The following is a 12,785-nucleotide window of genomic DNA, read 5'->3' as shown; positions in this document are numbered from 1 at the left end:
ATGTATTTTTCCAGAATTGACTAAGGAAAGAATCAAAGTGGCAACATTTTACATGGGTTTTCCTTCATTTATAGAAACATTACTAATGCATCTTTAAGACACTTTCTCTCTATACATTATCAGTGGGTTACAATAAGCCAAGAGTTTAGATTCTTAACCCAGGTTTTTTTTTTCCCCAACCAAAAACTAAATGAAGTTGTAAAGTATTTGGACAGAGCCAGCAACATGCCATGTAAAAAGTTAACACCCTTAGAGGGATCATAAAGACAACCTTCAAAACTGCATCTATCACATTCATCATAAAGAATTAAGCTAATTAACCCAATCCCACTTATCAAATTTTAAATAGAGGAAAGTTACACTTACAAAGTGAAAAGTATTTTGAAAAAGAAGTGAGTTACTAGAAAAAGTTAACCTCAGTGAAACTGGGTAGCATTATTTTTTAGTTCAAAAAATGAACTAAAAATGAAAACTAGATTTTCATTTAAGTTTTATACTTATTTGTTAACATTCTTGTGATATATTTTAAGTGATATATTTAATGATATATTTAAGTGATATATTTCAATAAAAATATAGGGCTTCCCTGGTGGCGCAGTGATTGAGAGTCCACCTGCCGATGCGGGGGACATGGGTTCGTGCCCTGGTCCGGTAGGATCCCACATGCCGCGGAGCAGCTGGGCCCGTGGGCCATGGCTGCTGAGCCTGCGCGTCCAGAGCCTGTGCTCCGCAACGGGAGAGGCCACAGCAGTGAGAGGCCCGCATACCACACACACACACACACACACACAAAATATATATATATGTGTATATATATACACATATATATATACATATAATACTTCCTTCATTCTCATGTTTCAGTTCTTATTCTAGACAAACCTTTTACTTTTAGTACAATGTAAAATCTTAGATCAATTAAAGAAATGCAAAAGGATGCTGCCATCAACCTAAAAAGAACTTACAATGTCCATTTTTAGTACTTGTAATCTTATTCTGAAATCAATTCATCTTGTTGATAATAAAAGCAAATATTAACAAAATTTTCAATATTTTAGATACAAAACAAGAAACATAACATACCTAAGATAGCCTGTCAATATCCTCTTTATCTCACCACATGAGACAATGAAAATCTTTCTGGATTTGAATCTTCTTTTAGTGTATTTCTTTTTCATTTTAAAGCAGTAGTTGAAAAATACTAAGAGATGAGATCCAAAACCTTCCTTCAGTGCTACCAGAGCGCATGACTTCTCTGCTTGGCAGGATGTGGTCCAAGCTTTCTTTTTACCCAAACTAGAGAGCAAGGTTGTCAGTTCATTCCCTAAGTTTGAGACAGCCTCTTTTTTGAGAGCAAACCTATTTAGAAAACTGATCTCATTCGAAAGGGAACAACATAAATCAAATCAATATCCAACAGTGTGCTTTACTTAGAAAACTGAAAGAAAAGAATCATAAGTGGAAACTATTATGAGGTAGAATAACTTTAAGTCATAATGCATATAGTTAGATGAAATACCTGAAATCAATAGCATTGAGTCCAAGCAGCATGCCAGCAAGCATATTTGCTTCCTCACCCAAGACAATTGCTCCATCTTCATAAAATCTCCTAAAAAATGACATGGGTGAACACATAAATATTAAAAACTGACTGAAGTTTCATCTACAGAAATCACTTAGAGCCCAAGCTCAAGTAGAAAGAACTAAATTTTATTTAATTTGTCACAACAAGAACAAACTTGGATCACTCAAGTCTTGCAGATACTTAGGAAAAAAAGCTGCCACTGTAACAAAGAAAATCATTCTAAGTGCTTATACCTCTCTTAAAAAGAATCCCCAAAGTGACTCATTCAAGGGGTCTACAGTGTCTAGCATTTTTCTCTAAGAGTGAAGCAATATAAATGTCAACTGAAAGGTGGTAAATTCACAGTCATTTATACTGGTCTATTTTCAATACTAGGTAGATTATTATTCTATACATAGAACAAACACAAACACACATTCTGTTTTTCTGTAATTCCAAAGGTTATTAACTAAATTAAGAACTAGGAAGGTGTGATTAATAGTAATTTATGCTAACCTTTAACACTACAATACTAATAGGGCAGATGGGCTAGCAAGGTGGCTGCCTATGAAAAAAAAGTATTCATCATATCTTTGACAAAAAGTGAATATGAATCTATTTTGCTAATTCCTTGAAAGCTTTCTGTTTTGATCAATGTTAATTTTTAAAATACTAAAGTTTTATTTTAAAATATTTAAAATAAATATTTTGAAAAAAATATTATTTAATATGGGCTTAAGGTATTTTTCCACAAAAGAATGTAAGATCATTGAATTTACTTCTTTTTAAGAATAATAGTATGCAAAACTAGTTTATGTCCAGTAACAGGGATAATTAAATTATTATAACTATTTATATTACACATAGTCAACACCACTCTGTAACACCCCACTAACTAAAAGGAAAGTTTCTTATTAAAGGAAATTTGTCTTGCTCTTTTCCATATTCATGAGTTTATAAAGGCTGCATGTAAAGTTTATAATACTAGCATCAATACTGAAACAGTCCACAGTTTACCAAATACTTTTACAATCATACTATTTAATAATTGCAAAGCCCATGAAGTAAATGCTGAAGGAATTGTCATTCATTTCAAATTCACCACCAAGAAGTGAGTCAGGTTAAAACAATTTGCCCAAGCTTATGTGGATAAACTTATCAAGGAGGAAAACCAATCCTTCTTACTTTAAGTTCTGCATATTTTCTATTAAACCATACTACTTCTTTTAAAACAAAAATATTTAAAGAGAATTTAACCTCTGTTACGGACCTTAAGGAATTTTACATGAATAAAAAGTACAAAGAAAAATAAAAGACTCTTTACCCTCTGACAGATGTAAGGCTGCCAACAAACATGGTGGGAAGACTAGCTTGGATTAGATGTTTTCTGTTTCCTTGGAAATATGGGAATTGTTTTCATTCATTTACATAAAAGGAGAAAAACTAAAAGTTCCAGCCTAACAAAGATTAGTAAAATAAATGGAAGTAATTTCTACATATTCAACTGAGGTGTTCCACAAAAAGGTAATCTAAGATATATAGATTTGTCTAGAAGATATTTAGACAAATCTATATATCTGAGATCTTGTCTCTGCCCCAATGGCTAAATCGGCCGTTGATTGAATATTTTATCAACTCCTGGAAGAACTATGATTCCAGTGGTTCTAGACCACCACATTCTATGGGACACAGGTGTTTGTTCTGGCTTTTGACACTGGCAATCACCCATTATTCCTAGTACTTCCCTATATAAGAAAAGGTATACTTTTATTTGCTACCTTGAGCCCACCATGTTTTAAAGTACATTCTAGGAGTCAGATCAAAGCTATTCTTGCTTGTTTCCTAATGTTAATATTATATTAGGAACTAATGAAAAATACCTGAAACAAAAACTAACTGGTTTTTAGAAAAAATTTTAAGCCTAAAGGTCATTTATGTGTGTGTGTATCATATTGTTTTACTGAGGTTTTTTGGCTTTTGTTTTACTACTGATTTTTTTAAGCTAACCTATATAAGTGAAGTGCTTGCTATACGTGAAATCAATAATTCCACTCAAATAAAACCAAGCATGAAGCATAATGCTGCAAAGACCTGATTTAATTTAACAGTTTTCACTGCAACAGAGGGGAAGGGAGGAAAAATGGAAGAGGAAAGGCTAGTTAAGAGAATTGTCCATTGTATGCTGAACTTTTCATTATTAGTCCTGGTTAAAAAAAAAAATTTTCAGTAAATGTACTTCTAACTTTGAGATAACAAATTTTTAAAATAACAATATTTAAAAGAATACTAAGTGATCTGCAAAAGATTATATTTCTATCATTTAATCAAAGAATTAATCAGAGACAACACACTCATTCATGTATATTAGAGAGGTAGAAGCTATTAGGAAAAATTTATTTTATATTCCCTTAATCAAACCAACATATCAATAATTTTGACTGAAAATCTGATTCTTGTTATCAATATTTTCAAAGACTTCTAAAGACTGTAAGCTTTCAATTTCTTCATTTTATCTCATAGAAAAATTGGAACATTAATAAAGTTTGCTTATATAATCAAGATTATGTAACCAATGAGCCAAGAGCAAAGCCTAAGATGACTAATCCAATAATAGTAAGGTATATACTAAAAAAATTCCCTTTTTTGTTGAAAATATTTTTTGTTCTAAAGAAAATATTTTTATGAGCAGGATCTAACCAAAAGAGCATACTGACTTGCAAAAATGTATTATAAATATTGAAAGTACCAAGGTGAAAAATATATTAAATACTTCTGTTTAAAGATTTATATAGTAGACTATATCTTTAAAGAAGTTTTGTATTTTAGAAGCAAAGGAAAACTGTGAGCAACTATTTGATATTACTGTGGTCTGGAAGAAAAGCTCCCACTTTCTATTAGGTATGCTCTTTCCAATTATTTGTATGTTGACTAGAAATATATTAGAAACTAGAAAAAGTATTTAAAATAATACCCTAATAAGAATAATACTCTTTTTATTAACACATATAATTTAATTTTAGTTGAAATATGTGTCTATAATGCCATCCTTAGTGTTCATTCTGAAAGACTATTTTAAGGCCTTTCAGGTACTTCAATAACAAATATCCTTTGGGTGGGATCCAAAGTGAACAACCAGAATAGATGATGTTGATATTGCACAATATCATGCTTCAAAATTTCCTTTTTTGAGTCATAAGTTATTCCACACACTAAAAGTGCAATATTAAAATATGAGAAAGCTTATCTTATAAACCAAAGAAACTTCTTTATCAACATCTTGTTCTCTTCCCCAGTGTAGCCCTTACATAAGAAACTTGAAGGGAGGAGATAAAGAAGATTCTCCCTCATGACATACAAAACAAATTACAGCATTATAAAGAAATGTTCTATTCTAAGTCAAATGGAATCAGGATGAAAAACTGGCCAAAAAATAAATCTCCAAAAGGTCTTGCTAAGAATGTGAGATTCTTTAATTATTTTTATCAATAAATACATAATATAGCAAGAACTGTGCTATATCCTATAGATAAAATGGTGAACAAGGTAAACATGACCCCTCTTTATGGAGCTTATAGTCTAGGGGAGAGGACAGGCTGAAAAAAGATAATCAGAGATGGTAAGTAGTATAAGGTAAATAAATAAGTTGTTGAGGTAGAGAAAAAATAAAGGAGAACCCAACTTTGAAGAAAGTCATTAGGAAAGACATTCTCAAGTGTTTAGTCTGAGACCTTAGGCCCAGAGAAGTTTGATCACCCAGGGCTCTGTAGGCCACATAACATTAACAATAATTGTAAACATTTACTGAGTGCCAGGCACAGTTATAAGTGCTTTACGTGAATTATCTTGCTTAACTTTACCACCAAATACTATGCCATGGAGGGAGTAAGCAATTTACCCAAGATTCCACAGCCAGAAAGTGGCGAATCCAGGGTCTGACTCCAGGGAATGTATTTGCAGAGCCTGCTGGCTAAAGTAATGAGAAACCATTTCAATGTTTAAAGTGGGAATTGACAGGATCCCTTTTACTTTTAAGACTGGCTGGAAGCTGGGTGGCTACTGGGAGGGGGCAAACTGGAATCTCAGTTGGGAAGACAATAGGGGAGTATAAGCAAGAGATGAGAAAGGTATGCATTACACTTGCAGCCATGGCGATAAAGGTAAATGGGTAGATTCGAGATAAATTTTGGAGATAGGATCGAAAAGAGTTGCTACTGGAACGACTGGAAAGAATGAAGGAGAGGGGCTTCCCTGGTGGCGCAGTGCAGGGGACACCTGCCAATGCAGGGGACAGGGGTTCGAGCCCCGGTCCGGGAAGATCCCACATGCCGTGGAGCAACTAAGCCCGTGCGCCACAACGGCTGAGCCTGCGAGCCACAGCTACTGAGCCTGCGCGCCTAGAGCCCATGTTCCACAACAAGAGAAGCACCGCGATAAGAAGCCCGCGCACTGCAACGAAGAGTAGCCCCCACTCGCCACAACTAGAGAAAGCCCACATGCAGCAACGAAGACCCAATGAAGCCAGAAATAAAATAAATTTATATTTAAAAAAATGAAGGAGAAAGAGGAATCAAACATGAATTTCAGATTCTGACTTCGTCAGCCATGTAAGTAGGGCAGCGAAACCATTTGCCAAGAAGTGGGTCAACGGGGTTGTACGATGGGGTGGGGCACGGAATCAAGAAATCTGAACTATCTAGCTAGAGGTTTAAATGTGGTGCCGCCACCATACAGCAGGTATGGTGGTAAAGTTGGTAAATGTGGTGCCGCCACCATACAGCTGGTAAAGTTCCAGGGAGATGGATGAAATTCTGAGAAGAGTAGACAACAGAGGACTGAGCCCAGAGAATACTGACACTAAGAAGCTGTGAAGAGTAAAAGAAGCCTGAGGAAGGGCAACTACAGAGGGAGAAAGAAAAACCAGGGAATGCTATATAAGTTAAAAGCAGAGAGGTTTTTCAAGAAAGAGGAAGTTTTCAACTATTTTAGCTGTACAAGGAAGTACAATGTGGACAGAGAAATGTCCATTACGTCTGGGTAGCTTGTGGATTATTGGTATTCTTTTAAAATTATCCTTGGTGGAGTGGTGAGAGGCAGAAGCTGGACGAGAATAAAGAGCGACTCTCAGGTAAGGAGATGAAAGTGTGTATAAAGATTTTTGAGAAGTCTGGTGATGAAGCAGAACGTGGAAATGAGCAGTATGAGAGGGAAATGCAGGTTCAAGGGAGAAGTTTTTGCTGTTAAGGTAGGAGATACCAGTATATGCTTCTACGTGGGTGGGAATGATCCAGCAATGGGAAAGAGATTGAGGATGAGGAAAGAGAGAGGTGATAACTAAAGGAAGAAGTGAATGGGGATAGGATCTAGAAGAAAGCAGCCTCTGACAGGAGACACATTCCATCACAACAAAAATGATTGTCTTGGGCTTCCCTGGTGGCACAGTGGTTGAGAGTCCGCCTGCCGATGCAGGGGACATGGGTTCGTGCCCCGGTCCGGGAAGATCCCACATGCTGCGGAGCGGCTGGGCCCGTGAGCCATGGCCGCTGGGCCTGCGCGTCCGGAGCCTGTGCTCTGCAACGGGAGAGGCCACGGCAGTGAGAGGCCCGCGTACCGCAAAAAGAAAAGAAAAGAAAAGAAAAGATTGTCTTGACTGTTAATATGATTCTTGTCTTCAGTCTTGACTCCTTGGGCTTTTCATCGGCTGTGGCGAGGTCCAGATCCTCCTCAGCTACCACTTCACAAATGAGGTACTGGGTCCCACAGAACAAGCACATAAGCAAGCACCAGAAGCAGCAGCAGCAGCTTTTCATTCCTTTTTATGGCTGAATAATATTCCACCGCATGGAGTGGACATTTTGCTTACCCCTTCATCAGTTGATGGATATTCGGGTTCTCTCGCCTTTTTGGCTCTTATGGATTATGCTGCTGTGAACATCTGTGTACATGTTTTTTTTGTGAACACATGGTTTTAATTCTCTTGGATATCTGTATCTATTTATCTAGGATTCATGTGCTGGGACATATAGTAACTCTACGTTTAACTTTATGAGGAATTGCCAGGCTGTTTTTCAAAGTGGTTGCATCATTTTACTTTCCCACAATCAATGTATAATTGTTGCAATGTTTCCACATCCTTGCCAACACTTGTTATTATATATTCTTTTTTTTTTTTTGCGGTACACGGGCCTCTCACTGTTGTGGCCTCTCCCGTTGCGGAGCACACGCTCCGGATGCGCAGGCCCAGCAGCCATGGCTCACGGGCCCAGCCGCTCCACGGCATGTGGGATCCTCCCGGACCGGGGCACGAGCCCGTGTCCCCTGCATCGGCAGGCGGACTCTCAACCATTGTGCCACCAGGGAAGCCCATATATGTTCTTTTGATCGTAGCCATCCTAGCAGGTGCGCAGTGGTATCTTGCAGTTTAGATTTGCATTTCCCTGCTGCCTACTGATGTTACACATCTTCCATGTGTTTCTTGGTCATTTGTGTACCTTCTTTGGAAAAATGTCTATTCAGATTCTTTGCCCATTTTAAAATTTAAAAATATTTTATTACTGAGTTGTAAGAGTTCTTCATATATATTTCACAATCAAGTCTCTTATCAGATATAGGCTTTGCAAATATTTTCTCCAGTTCTGTGGATTGTTTTTTCACTTTCTTGAAGATATTCTTCAAAGCGATAAGCTTTACATTTTGATTCTGCCCAATTTATCTATTTTCCTTTTGCTGCTTGGGTGTTTAGCAACATGTCTAAGAAACTACTATCTAATCCCAGGTCATGCAGATTTACATCTATGTTCTCTTCTAAGAGCTTTACTTTTAGGTCTGAGCCATTTTGAGTTAACTTTATATGTGCTGTGTGGCAGCAGTCCACAAGCACATTTTAATCACGTGTATTTTTTTCATCTTAATAATGTAAAACTTTCAAACATTCAAATTCCTAAAGACCTTCTTAGTTCTTGAAAGGTGTGGTAATTTATCACTACCCCATCTACTCTCCTATCCTTTAGAAAAGTGTTTATCCATTCCTTTTTCTTCCCCCTTTGTGACAGCTGAGTAATTTTGAAGTTTTACTTTATACGTTCCTCTTCTCTTACTCCTACTATCATATCGAGAAGATTAACGTTTTTTGAACACTACTTTTGTCATCATAAATGAAGTACTGTGGTGCAACTGCAAGGTAATAAACAGGATTCCACACAGTAATTTTTTCTCTACTTTATATTTTCCACAGTTGTTACTTCAAAATCTTACCAGAATATTTTCGATCTTGTTTCAAATGTCACATTTGTATTCTTTAGCTTAACTTTTCTAATTATTTTTCAGGCCACGGGTGAGGAGAAAGTAAAACTTTGAGCAAATTATTCAGTTTCTACCTTACTTCTCTATCTCTAGGTTTTCCCAGTAACCTACCAAAATAATTCCTTTTTTTTTTTTTTAGCTTGGATTCTCTTCTTGAGTCTGCCAACTTCCCACCTCTGGCTCTTTCCCAACAACACCCCAATCCGTAAACCGTGAAACTCTTCAAGGATTTTTTCAATTGCTCACCAAGATATCCTCCACCGTAGCAAAAAGATCACATGAATTTCTCTAATACTTTGGAGCGATCGTCACGTACGTCAGAAGATTTATCGTAGTTGTGCTCCCCACAGTTCCTCTACCCAATCCTTATCCTTGGATTTTCACTGATCAGTACTTTCAAGCTGCCTGTCTTAGCTCATGTAGCTCCTCCTTCTGTACTGGGGTAAACACTTGTATCACCATTTTAAAAGACCTCATTACTCTCTATCTGTGAAGAGTAGAACAAGAAGAAATCACTTGATTCAGATACTCTCAAGACTCCTAAAGAATTAGAGATCATTTCTCATTGTTCTACAAGCGCTTATGTCAGGGAGCATCCAGATAAAAGGTAAGGAATAACTCTTCTTTCTAAAAGTACGCTTGTTATTTTACAAACGTAATCTTCCAAATACATATGTTTTCGCTATGGGTTCACAACCAAATTTATTTATAATTAAGTTTCTCTGGTTTGATTTCAGTTAATAAAAAATAAGTAGTGTAAATAGTTAAAAAAAAAGACTTCGTCTTTTGGCAACTGCCTTTTTTTAGTTAACTTTTAGGATGAGAGTTCTGAAGTAACTACTTACTTCATTTCTTGATAATTACAGAGCCATCATAGTCACATTTAAATACTGTGTGTGTATCTGTGTATATAAATATGATGTATTTCTGTGCGTGTATAAACATATACTAAGCCATGTTTCTATTTGAGTAATATATGTTTATATATTGTTACAAGAATATTTTTACTTCATGAACTTTTTACAGCTGAATCACTTCTTTTTTTCAAAAAAAACCCAGCTAATACCTAAAAACAAGGCAAAAAGGATTTCCCTTAAAAAATTTAAGCTACTCACTCTAAAAATAGTCTATTCAAGTACTATTTCTACCCCACCCAATTGTGTAAACTAAGAAACAAGACTAACAACTTAGAGAGATTTTTTTTTCTTAAATTTATTTATTTATTTTTGGCTACACTGGGTCTTCGTTGATGCATGCGGGCTTCCTCTAGTTGCGGCGAGTGGGGGCTACTCTTCGTTGCGGTACGTGGCCTTCTCATTGCAGTGGCTTCTCTTGTTGCGGAGCACGGGCTCTAGGCACGCGGGCTTCAGTAGTTGTGGCACATGGGCTCAGTAGTTGTGGCTCGCGTGCTCCAGAGAGCAGGCTCAGTAGTTGTGGCACATGGGCTTAGTTGCTCTGCGGCATGTGGGATCTTCCTGGACCAGGGCTTGAACCCGTGTCCCCTGCATTGGCAGGTGGATTCTTAACCACTGCACCACCAGGGAAACCCTAGAGAGATTATTAATGCTTTAATTTCTATTTAGAAAAGACTATCTTGTTATTGTACAGGAGATAATTATGGTATAAACTTGGTTTTGATTTCATTAATTTAGGATTTTTAGGTTTGATCTATGAGATTCTGATACTACTTTTATTTTTGAAGCCTTATTATCTTCAATATTTATTATCTTCCATAATTAAACGTATTTACTAGTGATGATAAATAAAACAAATGTTTCATTGCATAAGACTTATTTCAAATGTCTAAGAGTTTATCATCATCTCACTGTCTATCTTTAGAAATATCTCAAGAGTATCATACTGCTTTAAAAGAATTCAATAAGCATATATCAGATTTACTTTATGCAAATGCTTCTTGGAGTTAAAAGTCTTTATATCCTGGTCAAATTTATAATGATAATTTTTTCTTTGTATCTTCCAAATAAAAAATTTATTGTTTTATTACCTAAAAACATAAAGACACCTAAGTAAAGATATTGTAATCTATATTAGCTAGTTAGCTAAAAGAATGTGTCATAATAAAGGCCCAGATTTTCTCAAAATCCAAAATGTCAAATATGGCATCAGGACATGAACTTAAGATTCCAGATAACATGATTTCTGTATATATATTCCTTATTTTCTGTCAAAACTGGTTTACAGACACTCTCTTCTTTAAGAAATACAATTAACGAGGTAGAAATAAGTATGGTAATTTAGAAGTGTCTAAGGCAGTGCTGTCTGATAGAACTTTCTGCTATGAAGCACTGTTCTATATCTGTGCTGTCCAATTTGGCTGCCATTAACCACAGAAGGCCAGTGAACACCTAAAATGTGATAAAGCAACTGAAGAACTGAATCAGTAATTTTACTTTTTTAAAAAATAAATTAATTTATTTTATTTATTTATTTTTGGTTGTGCTGGGTCTTTGTTACTGCGTGTGGGCTTTCTCTAGTTGCGGCGAGTGGGGGCTACTCTTCATTGCGGTGCGCGGGCTTCTCACTGAGGTGGCTTCTCTTGTTGCGGAGCATGGGCTCTAGGTGCACGGGCTTCAGTAGTTGTGGCACGTGGGCTCTACAGTGCAGGCTCAGTAGTTGTGGCCCACAGGCTTCACTGCTCCGCGGCATGTGGGATCTTCCTGGATCAGGGCTCAAAACCGTGTCCCCTGCGTCGGCAGGTGGATTCTTAACCACTGCGTCACCAGGGAAGCCCAGTAATTTTACTTAATTTCAATTTTAATTTACACAGTGGCATGTGGTTAGTGGTGACTGTATTGAATAGTACATATCTAGGATATTGAAAATATTGAATATTTTCATTTACAAATACTACTGAAATGGAAAAAAAATGGTTTCTTTAACAAAAGCTATAAATATAGATTAGCAGACCACAGCTGAGTAGGAATGACTGTTGTCCTAATATGAACCTTTTCTTGACCATCATAAAAAATTAATAAAGTCCTGTTTTGCACAATGTACCATCTTACAACCCAAGAAGAACACTGGTATAGACTGCCCTAAAAAGACAACTGAGCAACCATTAATTATATTATATAAGAATTAAAGAAATAAATATTGTGGTGTGGAAAGAGAAAGAATGCTATAGGAATTTCACAGATTTTTCTCCAAATTGGTTAGAAAAAAGTCTGTGGAGAAAATGAAACTTCACGTGTTGAAAAAGTAAGAATCAGAAATTGTTCAGAAAAAAGATATTCCAGGCAGAATGTGAGGCCTGAAAAGATAAACCAAGGTAAGATGTATGTTTAGTTGAGAAACTGCATTTTCCTGAGAAGACAGTGGATTTATCTGAGAAGTACAAAAAGGAGGAAATAAAATAGGCAAGGACTTTAAAAACAAATGCGTCTTCATCTATTCTTACTGCTAAGTCTTCTGGTAAATCTTTTAAATATATATTGAAAATTAAAAGGACTTTTAAACCTGGTTGTTTTGAAGTCTCTCAGAGCTGTAGAGATGTATTCAGATAAATGTTTTTCCATGAGTGCTACTCTGATCCAGGCTCTACCCTAAAAGGAAGAAGAAAGAATCAAACATGAAAAAAAAAATTAGAAGTTAAAATATATTTTGCCTGCTATGTCATAAAAATATAAACATTTTAATATGCAAAGAATAACTCAAAATATGCATTTGATAAAGACTAAAAAATAAGTAGATAAGATGAGGTAAATTTTAATTATATATAGTATATACTTTGTTCTCTGAAGGTGCAGGGTAGATCATGTCAGATTAACTTTCTAGCATCTGAAGGGACATAACCATTAATATTGACTTAACTTGGGTTACAGACTTCTTGTGAATTATAGAAGGAAATCACAAGACATATCTCTTTACTTCAATGCCCAAATCAACATGCCAATTAAAATGA

At 36.0% G+C, this 12,785-nt stretch overlaps 1 protein-coding gene across 2 annotated transcripts in view; it reads right to left on the bottom strand.

The window, feature by feature from the left end:
- RUNDC3B (RUN domain containing 3B) overlaps positions 1 to 12,785 on the bottom strand; it is a 147,886-nt gene that overhangs the window by 62,755 nt on the left and 72,346 nt on the right. For both annotated transcript variants that reach the window (XM_060020373.1, XM_060020374.1), the window contains exons 5-6: positions 12,341 to 12,426; positions 1,520 to 1,609 (exon numbers count right to left, since the gene is read on the bottom strand). In XM_060020373.1, the coding sequence (XP_059876356.1) occupies positions 1,520 to 1,609; positions 12,341 to 12,426 (176 nt within the window). The remainder of the gene's footprint in view (positions 1 to 1,519; positions 1,610 to 12,340; positions 12,427 to 12,785) is intronic.

This window comes from Delphinus delphis, chromosome 9 (assembly GCF_949987515.2).
Source record: "Delphinus delphis chromosome 9, mDelDel1.2, whole genome shotgun sequence".
In the NCBI taxonomy this organism is placed as follows: domain Eukaryota; kingdom Metazoa; phylum Chordata; class Mammalia; order Artiodactyla; family Delphinidae; genus Delphinus; species Delphinus delphis.
Note: the sequence above shows the minus strand (reverse complement) of the source record. Positions and strands in the feature narration are given on the sequence as shown.